Source organism: Athene cunicularia (assembly GCF_003259725.1).
Source record: "Athene cunicularia isolate RWA chromosome 2 unlocalized genomic scaffold, athCun1 chr2_part2, whole genome shotgun sequence".
Classification (NCBI taxonomy): domain Eukaryota; kingdom Metazoa; phylum Chordata; class Aves; order Strigiformes; family Strigidae; genus Athene; species Athene cunicularia.
In genome coordinates this window covers 9,877,441-9,892,664 of record NW_020799096.1, presented here as the reverse complement: position 1 = coordinate 9,892,664, position 15,224 = coordinate 9,877,441, and the positions used below count along the sequence as shown (strand labels likewise).

General features: G+C 43.7%; 1 protein-coding gene across 5 annotated transcripts in view; it reads left to right on the top strand.

The window, feature by feature from the left end:
* Nucleotides 1-13,991, top strand: part of GLI3 (GLI family zinc finger 3) — a 192,670-nt gene extending 178,679 nt beyond the window's left edge. For 3 of the 5 annotated variants that reach the window (XM_026843971.1, XM_026843969.1, XM_026843973.1), the window contains exons 10-14: nt 2,698-2,847; nt 3,427-3,591; nt 6,431-6,721; nt 9,978-10,308; nt 11,457-13,991. In XM_026843971.1, coding sequence (XP_026699772.1) covers nt 2,698-2,847; nt 3,427-3,591; nt 6,431-6,721; nt 9,978-10,308; nt 11,457-13,747 — 3,228 coding nt within the window. In that variant the 3' untranslated portion in view covers nt 13,748-13,991. The remainder of the gene's footprint in view (nt 1-2,697; nt 2,848-3,426; nt 3,592-6,430; nt 6,722-9,977; nt 10,309-11,456) is intronic. The other 2 variants (XM_026843972.1, XM_026843970.1) reach the window with 1 other exon arrangement.
* The last annotated feature ends 1,233 nt before the right edge of the window (nt 13,992-15,224 follow it).

Sequence of the window (15,224 nt, the reverse complement as noted above, 5' to 3'; positions counted from 1 at the left end):
ACTGACTTAACGTCTAACAAGTGTCTTCTTCCCGACCAGCCTGCCCAGTATTTGGGCACATTTATAGGTCTTCTAAAATATCACCCTTCTGCAAAAGCATCTCAATTGAGAGCTAAAGAAATTACCCAGATTATCAGATGATGTCATGGGTTCGTTTCTTCTAGGCTTTACATGAAGGCGAGGATCCTCAGAGGGGTTGAATGAGAATGAGTTGGCTTTGGAGCTGAGCTCTCAGGGGCCTCTTGGAGCATCAGAGCAATGAGAGAAAACAGGGCAAATAGGGGTTTGAGTGTAGGAAGAGCAGAGGGAGTAGGAAGGGAGTGTCAGGTTAAGAGAGCAGGTCAGATGAGTATGGAGGGACACAGTTGTGTGGGGACTTGAGGGTGATCACAAGATCCTTGACAGGTGAGCCAGTGGAGTGGTGGAGAGAGATGAGTAATCCATCCTGGGCAAGCTTTCACAGAATCACAGTATCGTTCAGGTTGGAAAAGACCCTTGGGATCATCGAGTCCAACCCTCAGCCCTACTCTGCAAAGTTCTCCCCTACACCATATCCACCAGCATCTCATCCAAACAACCCTTAAACCCCTCCAGGGATGGTGACTCCAGCCCCTCCCTGGGCAGCCTCTTCCACTGTCTGACCTTTGCCAAGTGCTGCAGTGAGCCTGGGCTGGAGAGGGAGTGAGGAAGAGAGTTCTGTGCCCATGAGGAAGGCCAGTTTTAGAGGATGCTTGTGCTGATAAAGGCTAGAGGTCTAAAGGAGCAAAAGGCAAGGAGCAAGCTCATTTGCAGGGACAAAGAGAAAAAGTGTCCTTCCTATGGAGTATTTCTCTGAGAGAGCATGCATGGTGCCTGAGTGTCCACACAGCAGGAGGTAAAGGGAGGTGCTGTTGTGAACTGACTGAACCAGCCTTGAAGTTTTTGTACCAAATGGAAAGCTTGTGTCAACACTTAATTTTTATTTCCCTTGTGGCTGTGTTGGTTTAATGAAATAACTCATAGTCTGTAACGTTTACAGTAAGATTTGGCTAAGAATTACTTGAATGCATTGAGGTTTGTCCCATTACTTCTTTCTTTTTCAGGAAAGAAGACTGCACATTAACCTCATTATACTCTTCCGATGCCATTTCACAGTGCAGGGCATTTGCTCACTTTTGGCACAGGCGTGTGTAGTGTGAATGAACTAGAGATCTGCACTTGAAACATAAACTCCTGCAGATTACGTGTTGTCTGTTGTCCAGCACATCTGCTCTGTTTATGTGCTCTGTGCCCCATCACAACCTTTAAAAAATGGCAATAAAGTTTCCGAAAGAGAAAAAGAGCGGTCATCTTTTATGGGCAATGTACATCTGTTTGCCATGGTGATGCCGCGTAATCGTGAACATAAGTGATTTTATTTGGTTTTCTGATTGTTTTCAGGACTTTAGAAAAGATCGGTATTATCTTCTTTGTGTTCCAGTATGAACTACTGAGTTTCTGTACGACTGGCTTTTTCTGTGAGCTACTTAACGGAGTAGGTACAGATTTCATCCCTGTGCTGTGATCAGATATAAGCTCTGGACGGTTTTTGTCTAGTACCTTAATGGAAATAATCGCATTCGCTGAGAAATGCGGCCATCTAGTGGCACAGCTAGCAAGCTGTGGTAGAAAGTACAGCAAGGGGGAATCAAGTCTCTGAGTCAGGGTTTCTCCAGCAGAGTCCAGGAGAATGAGTCAGGTAGCTCCTGCTGAAATTCCAGCTTTCATAAACCTTTGAAAGTCCATGTGTAGGGTGCTTTTGTTGTTTTCTGAAGCTGTGCAAAAAAAATCACACAGCTGAACCTTAAAAAAACACAAACCGATCTTGAGGCTGGCCCTGTTTCATCTGCCCATTTCTGCTCAGAAACACAATCAGCAAGAATTAAATCCGTATTTAAGTGCTCTGCTGAACTGGATCTTAGTAAAGGGAACAGAGCAAGCTACTTTTCTGGAAGAGTAAAAGGTACACAGCCCCAGCCTGTCTCTGGATGCACTCACACAGATGACACTGACCACAGCAAGACACGTGCACGTGTCTCAACAGGCCTGGGGCAGGTGTTGCTCCCAGAGACGTGCAGGCAGGGCCATACTTGGCAATGGCAAAAGCTGGCTTGATGACTGCTTCAGTGCTCAGAGTTTTTTGTTACTGCAGTGTGCAGGGTTTTGTTTCCCCCGCCACAGCGTTTACACTAACCTAATACATTTACTGGAAGAAAATATGGGTAGTGGGGAGTTAAAAGTCTTCATGGAAACTTGGTTTAGCAGTTCTGTTGATTTTTCAGGTTGGAGGATGTGTTTTTAAAGGCCTCATTTTGTAAACCTTGTTTGTGTTGAGTGGCACTTAAATAAGGCTTTCCTGGTCCGAGAAAGCATTACTCAGTGTGAATCACGCAAGTGGTGCTGTGCATGAGATTATCCAGGATCCATTTAACAGCCTGTATCCCCGAGGCCTGATCCAAAGCCTGTTGACGTCAGTAGAAACAAATTCATGGGCCTTAGTGAACTTCCAGTGAGATCTGTAATTTGAACCCCATGATCGCTTTGAAGCTCAGACAATCTTCTTACTCTTTTTTGTACCGCAGGATCCTGGTTCACACCTGAGCCACTGGTGCTGTTGCAGTAAGGCTGCTGCTGATGTTGCAGTTCTGTTAAACTGTAATCTCTCTTCTACCCGAACAGCATATAAACAATGACCATATACACGGTGAGAAGAAAGAGTTTGTGTGCCGATGGCTGGACTGTTCCCGGGAGCAGAAACCATTCAAAGCCCAGTATATGCTGGTGGTCCACATGAGGAGACATACAGGGGAAAAGCCACACAAATGCACTGTGAGTAAAGGGGGCTGAGCTCCAGGCTCAAACGAGGGAGCTGGGGATGTGCAGGGAACAGAGCGGCACAGATGCTGCATTCCCTGAACTCTTGTCTGTCGGACATCTGCTGGAGAAGAGGCTACCATGTCTGCTTTGTGACCCACCTCGCCCAGATGAGAAGAACTTGAGAAGAGGGGATTCACTGGATAATCTGGCCCACTTCCTCAAGTTTAAAGTGCAAAGAAACCCCAAAAGGCATTATTAAACAGGGCTCAGTTTGCTTAATTATTTAAAAGCATTTTCTCTTACAGAGCGGGGTATTATTGCTGGCCACCAGCCTCCTAATGGCTTTGCAATGAATTTCTGTCTTAGACAAATACTGTGCTCTCCTGTAAGACAAGATTTACATAATGCTGGAAGCATTTTAACTTGAGCTGTGATGGAGTTTGCCTGGGTGAAATTAAAATCCGAAAAACAAAATTACATTGGGCAAGGTTATGAAGGCTTGGAAAGTTTCTAAACTTTTATAGGTCATCTTTTACTGTTTCCTGCAAGTCCAAAGATTAAAATTAATCCAGACTTACTTCTTGTCTGCAGTTTGAAGGTTGTACAAAGGCCTACTCCAGACTAGAAAACTTGAAAACACACTTGAGATCTCACACTGGAGAGAAACCATATGTGTGTGAACATGAAGGCTGTAACAAAGCTTTCTCCAACGCGTCCGACAGGGCCAAGCACCAAAACAGGACTCATTCCAATGAGGTAAGTAAGCACAGCTTCAAAAAAATAAATTCGGCATCGAACAGACTTGCAATGCAGTCATAGCAATTCATTACAGAGGACAGACACAGAAACTCTCAGCAACCTGAAAGGAATAGAATTTCTAGATGTCTCTTACCAGCACAATCATTCCTGTGTTGTACACTAGAGAGGCTGCTGGTCTTTTTATTAAGCATAAGAAAGGTTTGAAGGAGGGGTGTAATGGAAACAGGCGTTAACAAGGGAGAGATCCTGGTTTCCCTGGAAAGCTGTGGTCATTCTTCCCTCTGGAGCTGGAGGGGCTTGCCCAGCACCCGGAGCACATCCCCTCACCCAGGGCAGTGGTGGTACCTGGGGCTGCCAGCCCACAGCTCCCACAGCGCCTTGCAGCATCCCTTTGGGCTCCTGCGGGCAGCTATGGAGAAGTCTCTAGGGTTTAGAGAATTTGGGTTGCCCTGTAAGTTCTGAGTTATGCCTTTTCCTCCTTCTCTGGGCTGTTTTGCTCTTTCTTTCCATCCTGAACAGACCACACGGTGTAGGGATGCAGTGGAGGGAATTTGATCTTTCTCAAGCAAACCAGCTGTGGCAGTCACAGCTGTCTCCCAGACTCTCAGTGTAACACCTCTTTATTACTGTGTGTTTCCTGTTACTGCTGCCTCCCTTTTCAGGAATCACACCATCTTCACGCCTTGTCCCTGTTTTATTGACCCATTTCAGGTAACACAGGGAGTCACATCATCTCAGTCGTATGTCTTGGAGCCCAGTCTCTTCTCCTTGACCTCTCCTATACTCTAGCCTAAACCTGGAAGTACTGGAAGGGCAGGGCATACCAGCATGCCGACTGTGGTGTGGAAACCATAGCAGCTATATCCCTTTGCACAAGGCTTGTGTCCTTTTCTAGCTGTCTGTCAGGTCTGTCACAGGCATTCACTAGAGCTGGCAGAATCTGCTGGGAGCATTCATCTTCTTCCAGTCCCTGCAGCATCTCTTGAGTCCCAAGGGGAGCAGAGAACATTGCACAAGTCTGAGTTTGCCCCATCCCTACAGTGTGTGCTCTCAGCAGCCCAATTAACAACTGCACTGAAGCCCAGCAGCAATTTTGTGAATTGTCACCAAGGTAGAAGGAAGTTCACCAAGTCTCACTAATAGTTGACTGAGGGTTTGTTTTTGTTTTTTTTTTTATTTACTGTCTGAACCAATCTGTTGCCTAGTTGATAAGTAAGATCCTCAGAGTTGGAAGACATGACCCGTACTGTGTTTTAAAATCAGGATTTCATGTCTAACAGTAAGTCACCAAGAAAAATCTTCTCCTGTGCATCATTTCTGGTAGGTGCAGCAGCAAGGGCAAATGAAAAATTCCTTCCACCATTATTTCACAATGAAACAGGTGAATATTCTTAGGCAAAGTATACTAATGGAGTGCCATGAATTCTGTGGAAGGCGCGGACCCAATTCAGCACTTCCTCACAGTGCCATTTTGATTGTAAGTAGGTAACCTATAGACAGATTTAAAAGCAGCTGACATATCTTGATGCAGATATGCCTTTCGCATGTAGAAGAAAGCTGACTCGTACTTCCATAGCATTTTGAGAAAACCTGCCTTAGTAGCTCAGCATCAACTTGAAATTGCTCATGATCAACATTTTTGCTCCTGTTAAAGTCAGTGGGATTTTTTTCCCGCTGACATCAGTGGAAGCAGGCTCAGGCCTTAGCTAGCTGCATTTGTCAGACGCTTCACAGTGCCATGTATAAGCAGACAGAGAACCCGTCTGAGGAACTCTGCCTAAAGGTCTCTTTTTTTTTTTTTTCTTGAGGGCTAGTATAAATAAGGCTTTGTAAACAATTCAGTCATAAAAGTGAGGGAATCATACTTTGTTTCCTGAGGCAATTAAGTGTTTAGGAAGGGCTCAACTCTTCATTTTATTCCTCTCATAATATAAGAACAAAGTCTTTATTATACTACATGACAGTAAATTTACTTTATTCTGCATTTCTTAGTGAACTAGAGGAATTCACAGACAAAGGAATCAGTTTTTTTAAAAAATGAGCAATTAGTTATGCTAGTATCACTAATAGCACTAGTGCATATACTGCTGCAACATGAAAATGCTTATGGTGCTGCACGTTGTGCTTTGATATTATACTGGTGATCTGAAGGAGCCAGGGAAAAAATGCTTCCTTAGATAATGCTGCCTGAACAAATGTCCCAACATATTTTGAAGGGGGTTGTTTGCCTCTGAATGTCAAGTAGGTACTGGGTAAACAAGGGTATCGGACTGCTGAGGGCAATGGACAGGGTAGAAAATTAGGCCGGTCTTCATAAATTACCATAGCTCTGTTGACTCTTCTGCTATAAGTCAAAGCTGTGCCTGTTCATATCATGAGAGCCTCTGCCCTCTGTAAACTCTGCAGCACTAATGCGTACCTTCAAACCCAAGGGCAACTAATAGGTTTGACTAGGTGCTTGATAAGACATGGGGTAACAGTTCTAAACTGAAAGAGAGTAGATTTGGATTAGATATAAGGAAGAAATTCTTCCCTGTGAAGGTGATGAGACTCTGGCACATGTTTCCCAGAGCAGCTGTGGCTGCCCCCTCCCTGGCAGGGTTCAGGCCAGGTTGGACGGGGCTTTGGGCAACCTGGGCTAGTGGAAGGTGTCCCTGCCCATGGCAGGGGGTTGGAACTGGATGGGCTTTAAGGTCCCTTCCAACCCAAACCATTCTATGATTCACTATAGAGACCATAAAAGTATATAACTGTAACACCAGCTGTGCTCCAAATAGCTCTTCAAGAGTCCCACATGAAATTAAATCTAATTTAAGTGTTTTTCTTCTCTTGGCAGAAACCGTATGTTTGCAAGATACCGGGCTGCACAAAGCGCTACACAGACCCCAGTTCTCTCCGGAAACATGTGAAGACCGTGCACGGCCCAGAGGCACACGTCACCAAGAAGCAACGGGGAGATATCCATCCAAGGCCTCCGCCACCGAGAGACCCAGGCAGCCACTCTCAAACCCGGTCACCAGGCCATCAGACTCAGGGTGCAATTGGTGAGCAGAAGGACCTCAGCAACACTACCTCAAAGCGTGAAGAATGCCTCCAAGTGAAAGCGGTCAAGTCAGAAAAACCAATGGTATGCAATACACCGTGCCTCTCTATCCCTTTGTCCTTTTTCTTCTTGCAACCAATTAATAATCCCTTTATGAAACGCTCAAGCCCGTAAACTCTAGCTCACAAGGTTAGGTTTTGTGAGGTTTTCTTTTTTTGTTTACATTGTAAAATGTTTTTAAAGGCTAAGAAGTAGCAAATAAAAAGATTACATCTAGTCTGTGCAATATGCAGTAAGTGCAGTGTTGGCAACTCTCACAATAATTGTTTCTCTTAAAGTTCCGTCTTTTGGAATCAGCATATTATGAGAAAATCAAAGTTTTCATTTTTAAAAAGGCATTTTTTTTCCACTCTTCTGTTTACAGAAGAAAGTTAGCTAGTGTGAATCCTGCAGGCTCAAAACCAGATTGTGGAAAAGTCCAAAAGACTAAAATGACAGTATTGAAGATGATAATGTTTGGAGAACCTGGGGAAACAGTCAGATTTTTTGGGCTTGAGGTTGTTGAGTCATAGATCAAACTGAAGTGGGATTAATTGACTTGCTTAAACAGCAGGAGGAGATCTTTCGATTACATTTGATCCCTATTGTGATGTGACCTCTTATGTTAATCTGATACTTAATTTAAATTGACCAAGTTAGCCTTATTCCAATTCAACTAAATTGAGCTGAATTAAGAGTCTCTGAAGGTCTTTTCACTGGTTTACTGGTTAATGTATTTCATTAAGCCAGTATAGCCCTGAATGTTGAAGGGACCTTATTCCATTTTTTGACATGGTATATTAAATGAAGAAGTTTTTCCATCACTTGCCTGCGTTTCATGTGCCATCCATCCTCTCCACAAGGGTTAAAACTAGCAAAGGCAGTCACTCCATCCTCTTCCACATCTGGGTCTACAAATCATCTGGACCAGACCCTTGGGGACGACAAATATGAGCCCTCCAAATTCTGCTCATACTGTTAATCACGCTGCAATTCAAAGTGATTACTCATTGAAATATGAGTTACTGCTATATTGTGCCTAAGGCTTGTGCCCAAACTGTGGAGTTTTAATCCTGAATTCAGAACCTTCCGAGGGCCCAGCTAACTCCTGCTGAAGTCAGAAGGAGATATCCTCTGCTGTCCTTGATGATAATTGCCTTAGATTACAAAAGAACAAAACCCATTCCCCTCTTGCTTAGCTAAGTAAATCTGTAGCATTACTGAGGCATCTTGGGTGTAGATGGTTTTAACATTAAAATTTGCAGGAGGGGGGCATTAACGCCGATTGCTTACATAGTATTAAATGTTTCTCAGCAAAATATTTTCTAAAACTAGTTCTGTATTTCCTGCTTTTTATTGCTTGTATGATTTAAGATACATTTCTTGTTTTTCAACTAATCCAATGTCTTTTCTGTCTAATGCTCTTAAATGTCTTATTCTAACTTCCTAAGGACAGTGGGTAATAAGGTGAGGGCATTTTAACTTTTTCTGCTGTTTTTCTTATTGCAACATTATTTATGTCTTTATTTTAGCCTTCTGCCTGTTGTCCAATCATCCCTTTATTTTAGTAATGTGCGATCCATCAAACTCATTCCCAAATGTAATGTGCTGTGAGCATTTTGCAACGCTTGACAAGTGAAAAATCTGGCTTATATTGGTGAAATATCTTCAGAAATGTGTTTGTCCCTTCCCCTCTAGATAATACATCCATTTATTTCTGTACTGCACATCTAGAAATGTATGTACTCCATAATACAGTTCTTATTTCTGTAACCTACCTCACTGTGATCTTGACACGTGGCTACAAGAATGGGCTTCTGACCATTATTTGTCTTCTTCCATATGGCATGGAGCTATTGTCCAGAAGCACAAACTCTCTTCCTTATAATAACTGTTATTTCTATCCTTGTCACCAAATCTGCCATGGCCAGGATTTGGAAATGAACTTGCTCAGTGTGGCCTCATAAAATTCTAAGTATCATTGTTCAAGTTAGAAATAATAAAATAGTTATTGCATCTTAATGGACTCCTCAAGGGCGTATGAAGCTACAGTACTGCCATGAATCTGTGTCTTCATTTGCCGATGTTAAAAGTGTGAGCGTCGCTGCTACCTCAGAAATTCTAGCAGCATCTGTCAGTAAAATGTGCATAAAAATCACAGGCTGGCAGAAAAAAAATTAAAAACACAGCAGAAACCCCAGAAGTGCAATACTTACATGAAACTGTTCTTGGGAGCAAAATGATACTGCATGCCCCACTGATTTGTGATCACACTGATAGAACCTACAGTGAGATATCTTGTCAAGAGACTTCTGTCTGTCTTGCTGTCTGTTTTGTCTGTCAGTCTATTTGTCTGAGTGTTTCAGTTTGCCAGAGAAATTTTCCCATTCTTTTATGAGAACTTTATGAGTATGAAAAATAAATCAAGCCCGTGTTTCCCCACAGCAAGAATTCTGCTAGAGCAGCAGGGATCACTGTTAAGAAAGAAGAAGCTATTGCAGTGGGTTTATATCCCCATAGATTAGCAGCCTGCACTACGTACTTTGATTCTTAAATTTTAAATCTTAAATTCTAATGAAACGAAGGATTTGTTTCAATAGATCATCGCCTCTTGATTCAGGGTGGAGGTGGTATAAGTTAGGTTTAAGAGGAAGTATAAGTTATACCTTAGTGCTGCTAGAGTCACAGGACGCTGATAATACGATACAGTATTTTTTGCACTGATGCTTTGTCCCTGTTTTATTATGCTCCAACATTTCAGGCCAACCGCTGCTCATAACAGTGAGCCTTAAGCTTGGAAAATACTTACATCCTTTAGCCACAAGTCTAATTAAAAAAACCCAAATTCCACTGTTGGAGTCTTGTTTGTTTGTTTGCTTGCTGCAAGCGTAGCAGTGTAAATTAGACCTTGTAACGTGGCAGAATTCTGATTTGCTTTATTGAGCTGCAGCTTCAGTTGGGAACAGCGCATTACCCAGAGTATCCATACATACACGCTCACAGATGACATGAAGTGATAGAAGCAGTTATGGGAATAAATGAAATAAATGTCTCGTGTAGATACAATGCATACGATCAGCAAGATATTAAAGTGGATTTTAATCTTGAGTTTTGCGATGCCATTCACTGCAGTTAATATCTAGAAAGGCTCATAATGAATGATCACTGTCATCCTTTAATGCTAAACTTATCTTTACATTTGGTTTTCTTTGGCTTCACTTAGAGCTGCATTTGCTGCAAGTGCTCCTGTTAACGTTGTTTGCTTAATCCTCATGTTCTTTTGTTTCTTACTTCACTCCAGCAGACATCTCAGCCAAGCCCTGGTGGTCAGTCTACATGCAGCAGCGAACAGTCCCCCATCAGCAACTATTCCAACAATGGGATCGAGCTTACTCTGACTGGTGGTGGTAGTGTAGGAGACCTCAGTGTCATCGATGAAACCCCAATCATGGACTCTACCATTTCCACAGCCACCACAGCACTTGGCTTACAGGCCAGGAGGAATATGACAGGGACCAAATGGATGGAGCAAGTGAAATTAGAAAGGTTGAAACAAGTTAATGGAATGCTTCCAAGACTGAACCCCGTTCCACCTTCCAAAGCCCCGACCTTGCCGCCTCTCATAGGAAATGGTGAGATACACATCAAAGGAGTGGTAACACTTCTTGTCCTTAAATTCGTTGCTTGTGAAACTCAGCAGATATGAGAATGGTTCATAAATTAATCACTTTCTGTTTAGCCCTTCATTACAAGTCCTACTACGCACCCTGAGAGCAGTCTGATAGTCCCATGTCTTACAGAACAGGGGCCAGCAAGGGAGCCATGCATCACATTTTAAATATTCCCTGCAGTTTAAAGGTTTGGACCCAAGATCATCATCATCTTCCTATCTTGTTGTGAGACAAAGCAGATGAAATAAATACCTGCCAGTTTATTGTATGCAAGTCTTTCAGATGAGGCCTTCGCAAGGCACTCTTTGCATAGATGTGTCAGGCTGCCCTTTAAATAAACTGTTTCCACACATAAAAGTAATCACATGTACAGATACTACTGCTACAAAGGGCAGATATGCCTGAACGGGAGGAAGGCAAGATAGAACTGAAGTTCCATAGTTGTTTTCGTACACAAGGAACGGCTCAGTGCCAAAACGTATGTCCCTGCTGCCTCCACATTGCCTGCAATGTGCCCGTAGGTTTCTGCACCCCACCCAGCAGTCACAGCCCAGGTTTTCTGAAACCCGTTCAGCTGAAGGAAACTATGTAAAATTAAGAAATGTGTTCTGTTTACTTCAAAACAAAACAAAACAAGGAAACCAGCAAAGATGTTTTGCAGTTGTTAGCAGTTATTTCAAGAATATTTCAAGAAGTCTTAGAAATGACCTTGAATAGCCTCCAATTTGTATATTTTGCCATTCCATGCAAATGCCTGTTCAATTATATTTTGCCTATAAAAAGCTCCCTTACGAATGTGTCCTTCTGGCACATCAGTCAGCGTAGCTGCACTGCAGGCTGGAGCACTACACCAGCTGATGACAGTTTGTGGCTATGGCTTATAAATTTTGTGCTGGGATTTACACTGAAATGTTACCCTTGAGTCTCTGAATTAGCTTTTAACCTAAGGACACAGTTTTTATCCCTACTTCTTTCAAGAAAGAGCACTGCTATGAATTGCTGTGACGATGCAGGCTCTTCCTCTGTATGCCCCTTACTTCTTTACTGGCTGTTTGTTGTACCAGTTTCTGGGTGATGTCCCTTTGTTTAACTGTGAATTTTACCTCCAGGTACCCAGTCGAACAGCAGCTGCAGTGTAGGAGGATCCATGACTATTCTGCCGAACAGGAACGAACTTTCAAGTACGGACATCACTGTGTTGAACATGCTGAACAGGAGGGACAGCAATACTAGCACAATCAGTTCAGCCTACTTGAGCAGCCGCAGGTCCTCTGGAATCTCACCTTGCTTCTCCAGCCGGAGGTCCAGCGATGCCTCCCAGGCGGAAGGAAGGCCGCAGAACATGAGTGTTGCCGACTCCTATGACCCCATCTCGACAGATGCCTCCCGGCGCTCCAGTGAAGCGAGCCAGTGTGATGACCTGCCAAGTCTTCTCAGCCTCACCCCGGCCCAGCAATACAGGCTGAAAGCTAAATACGCAGCAGCTACTGGTGGACCCCCACCAACTCCACTGCCTAACATGGAGAGGATGAGCCTCAAAACAAGAATGGCACTCCTGGGTGACTGCAGGGACTCCGGAGTATCTCCACTGCCTCCAGTGAATGCCCCTCGAAGATGTAGTGACGGTGGGGCAAATGGTTACAGCAGGAGGCATTTTCTGTCTCACGATGCTCTAGGAAACGGGACAAGGAGAGCCAGTGATCCAGTAAGAATGGCCTCCGACAACCTCTCTGTCCCTAGAGTCCAGCGTTTCAACAGTCTTAATAACTTTAACCCTCCTGCTTTGCCTCCGTCCATGGAAAAGCGCAACCTTGTTCTTCAGAACTATACCCGTTCTGAGGGTGGCGTCTTCCGCGGCTTCAGCTCCCCCTGTCCTCCGAGCATCAGTGAAAACGTCGCCCTGGAGGCTGCTACGATGGAAGCAGGTGGCAGCCTGAATGATGAGGATCTCCTGCCAGATGACGTCGTTCAGTATCTGAATTCCCAGAACCAGGGCATGTACGACCACTTGTTGAACAATGTCCTAGACAGCAACAAAATGCATCACAGCTCAGTGTTAGGAAACAACAACCCCAGCAACTTTGACCAAGCCCCTCCGCCAAGCAGTCAGCAGGCAGGTTCCGAGGCAAACAAGAGCGACTTGCCTATTCAGTGGAATGAAGTAAGCTCGGGAAGTTCTGACTTATCTCCTTCGAAACTGAAATGTGGTCAGCGCTCAGCGGTGCAGCAGACTCGGGCCTTCGGATTGTATAACAACATGATGGTTCAGCAGCAGAACCTGGAGAGAAGCAACGTGGCCCAGCAGAACGGCTATCGGAACCTCATGGAGAACAACGGTTCCTACAGTTTACAGCAGAACGCGGTTCTTGGCAGAGGAGCCGGTAATTCTTTCAGCATGCAGCCCAATAAGCCTTTCAGCGAAAGCGTCCTCAGGCAAGCAGTGATGTCTGGGGCCATGGACAATTCCTGTGGCATGGCAGTTCAAGGGCAGAAGCTGAGAAGCAGCAATGTGCCAATGAGTGGGAACCAGCAAAATTTTGGCCATCCCATGGCACCCAGTGATCAAGCCACCAGTATGGTAAATGGGATGCAGAACAGGAATATGATGGAACAGGAATATTTGCAAAACCAACCAGTTGGAGACGGCATTCATTACCAGGGAGTTAATCAATCCGGTCAAATGATGCTAGGGCAGGTTAGTCCTACCTCACTAAGCAGCCTGTATCAAGGACCGCAGAGCTGTCCACCAGTATCTCACACCATTGGTAGCCAGCCTTCAGGTTTGTTGGCAGCCAAAAGTTACCAGCCGTGCTCTAATTACAGTGGCAACAGACGGCAAAACGTGTTGAGAAACAACCTGGCACAACAGCAAGGACACATAAGTGATGGCAACCAGACGTACAGGGTAAACACCGTTAAGATGGAGATGCAAGGTCAATCACAGCAGTTCTGCTCTAACGTGCAGAATTACTCTGGTCAGTTATATGACCAAACCACGGGCTTTAGCCACCAAGCTATGAAAACAGGTTCTTTCTTTGGTTCGGAAGCTAACTGCCTGCTGCAGGGGACTGCGAATGCAAATTCAACCGAGCTTCTTTCCCCGGGGGCTAACCAAGTGTCGAGCACAGTTGACAGCATTGACGGCAACAGCTTAGAGGGTGTGCAGATTGATTTCGATGCTATCATAGATGATGGGGACCATGTCAGCTTAATTTCGGGAGCCCTGAGCCCGAGTATCATTCAGAACCTCTCCCGCAACTCCTCACGCCTCACCACTCCCCGAGCGTCTCTTACATTCCCAGCTATGCCCGTAAGCACAACCAACATGGCTATTGGGGACATGAGCTCTTTGTTGACCTCACTTGCAGAAGAAAGCAAGTTTCTTGCTGTTATGCAATAGACATAAAAACAAAAAAACAAAAAACCCTTAGGAGATAACAGATAAAAAAAGACTCATATTTTTTAGTTGTGTATGTATTTTAGCAATCTCATCTCACCTAAATGGGATGTGTTTCAAGTATATTCCTTTTATGGAATAAGGACTCTGAAAACCCTAAAGTGTTCTAGGGAGAAACTGTCTTCCATTTCAGTTTTGAATCAGTATTGCTACACCCATTCGGCCCCTCCCCTTCTCTCTCTCTCTCTCCCCTTTTTTGAATGTCTGTATGCTTCTCTTCCTTTTTCTTTTTTTTTTTTTTTTTTAAATTGTAAACCAATGTAAACGTGTGAAGTGCATGTTTTTGTTTTGTTTTGTTTTTTTAAAGAAAGGTCTGATGAAATGACTTCGCAATTTTCTGTTACTCAAAAGAAACTAGACCTTGTAAAACTGTTGGAACTTTTCCCCCTAAATATATAGGCACAAAATAACCAGGCACAATGTGAAGTGAGCATACAGTGATGAAATTATCTCTGGATGCATTGGATACATCGCACTGAGGTGGACAACCAGTTTAGAAATTCACTGCCATGGTACCCCTAGGCTGTCGTGTCAGAGTCATGGAGCACAAGATACTAGAAGGTTCAAGCAAATAAGAAATGTAAAACCATCAGCCCTTTGATCCCTAGTGAATGTTTAAGGTTTTTGTAAACACACACGCACAGAAAACTGTCACTGCCTTGCATAATGATACCGAGATTGTTTCCTGTTTAATCCATTTCAGAGGAAGGAGAGGACCAGAAAGCTATTCTTAGTCCAGCTCTAATCTCTTGCGGTATTTGGTATTCTGTTTTTCAGCCTTCTTTTTTTTAAAAGACTGGATAGTAAAATTAAGGGCATGTTTGGTGATTTGAGTAGTCTAATTCCTTCATTGCATGCCACATTTGTGGAGAGACGATCGGGGTTTTACAGAGTATTTCATACAACAAAATAACAAAATTGCAGTATTCCATACTGGGGACTTTTTTTAAAAAAAGCAAATTGTTGAGATGTGGTTTGCTGAGCCACTGGTTCTTATTGGCGATAACCATTCCTTTGCCAGGAGAACTGTCCTGTACATCCCTTTTAGCACATACAGCTTCGTGAATTGATGGTATATTTTAAAATAAGTAAATGCCCACTGACAGAACACACAATCAGAAGCATCCTGGTCATGGCATGTAGAAAACGAATGGCCCAGTTCTCAGACTAGCCAAATAAACCAAAGTGATTGCAAGCAGTCTGATAATCTTAAATGTTTTTCCACTGTATCCAGGTTTTACAAAATTAAGAAATTTAAACTGCCATTAAAAATAGCAAAGAAACGAGCAGAAGAGCAAGTATGACTGGTAACTAACTAATCAAAACTCAGAAAGACCAACCCAACCTCTCTCTTGGTGACACCAACATGCATTTCATTTCAAAGCAAACCAGTGGGTCAGTGCCCAGACTCAGTTACACC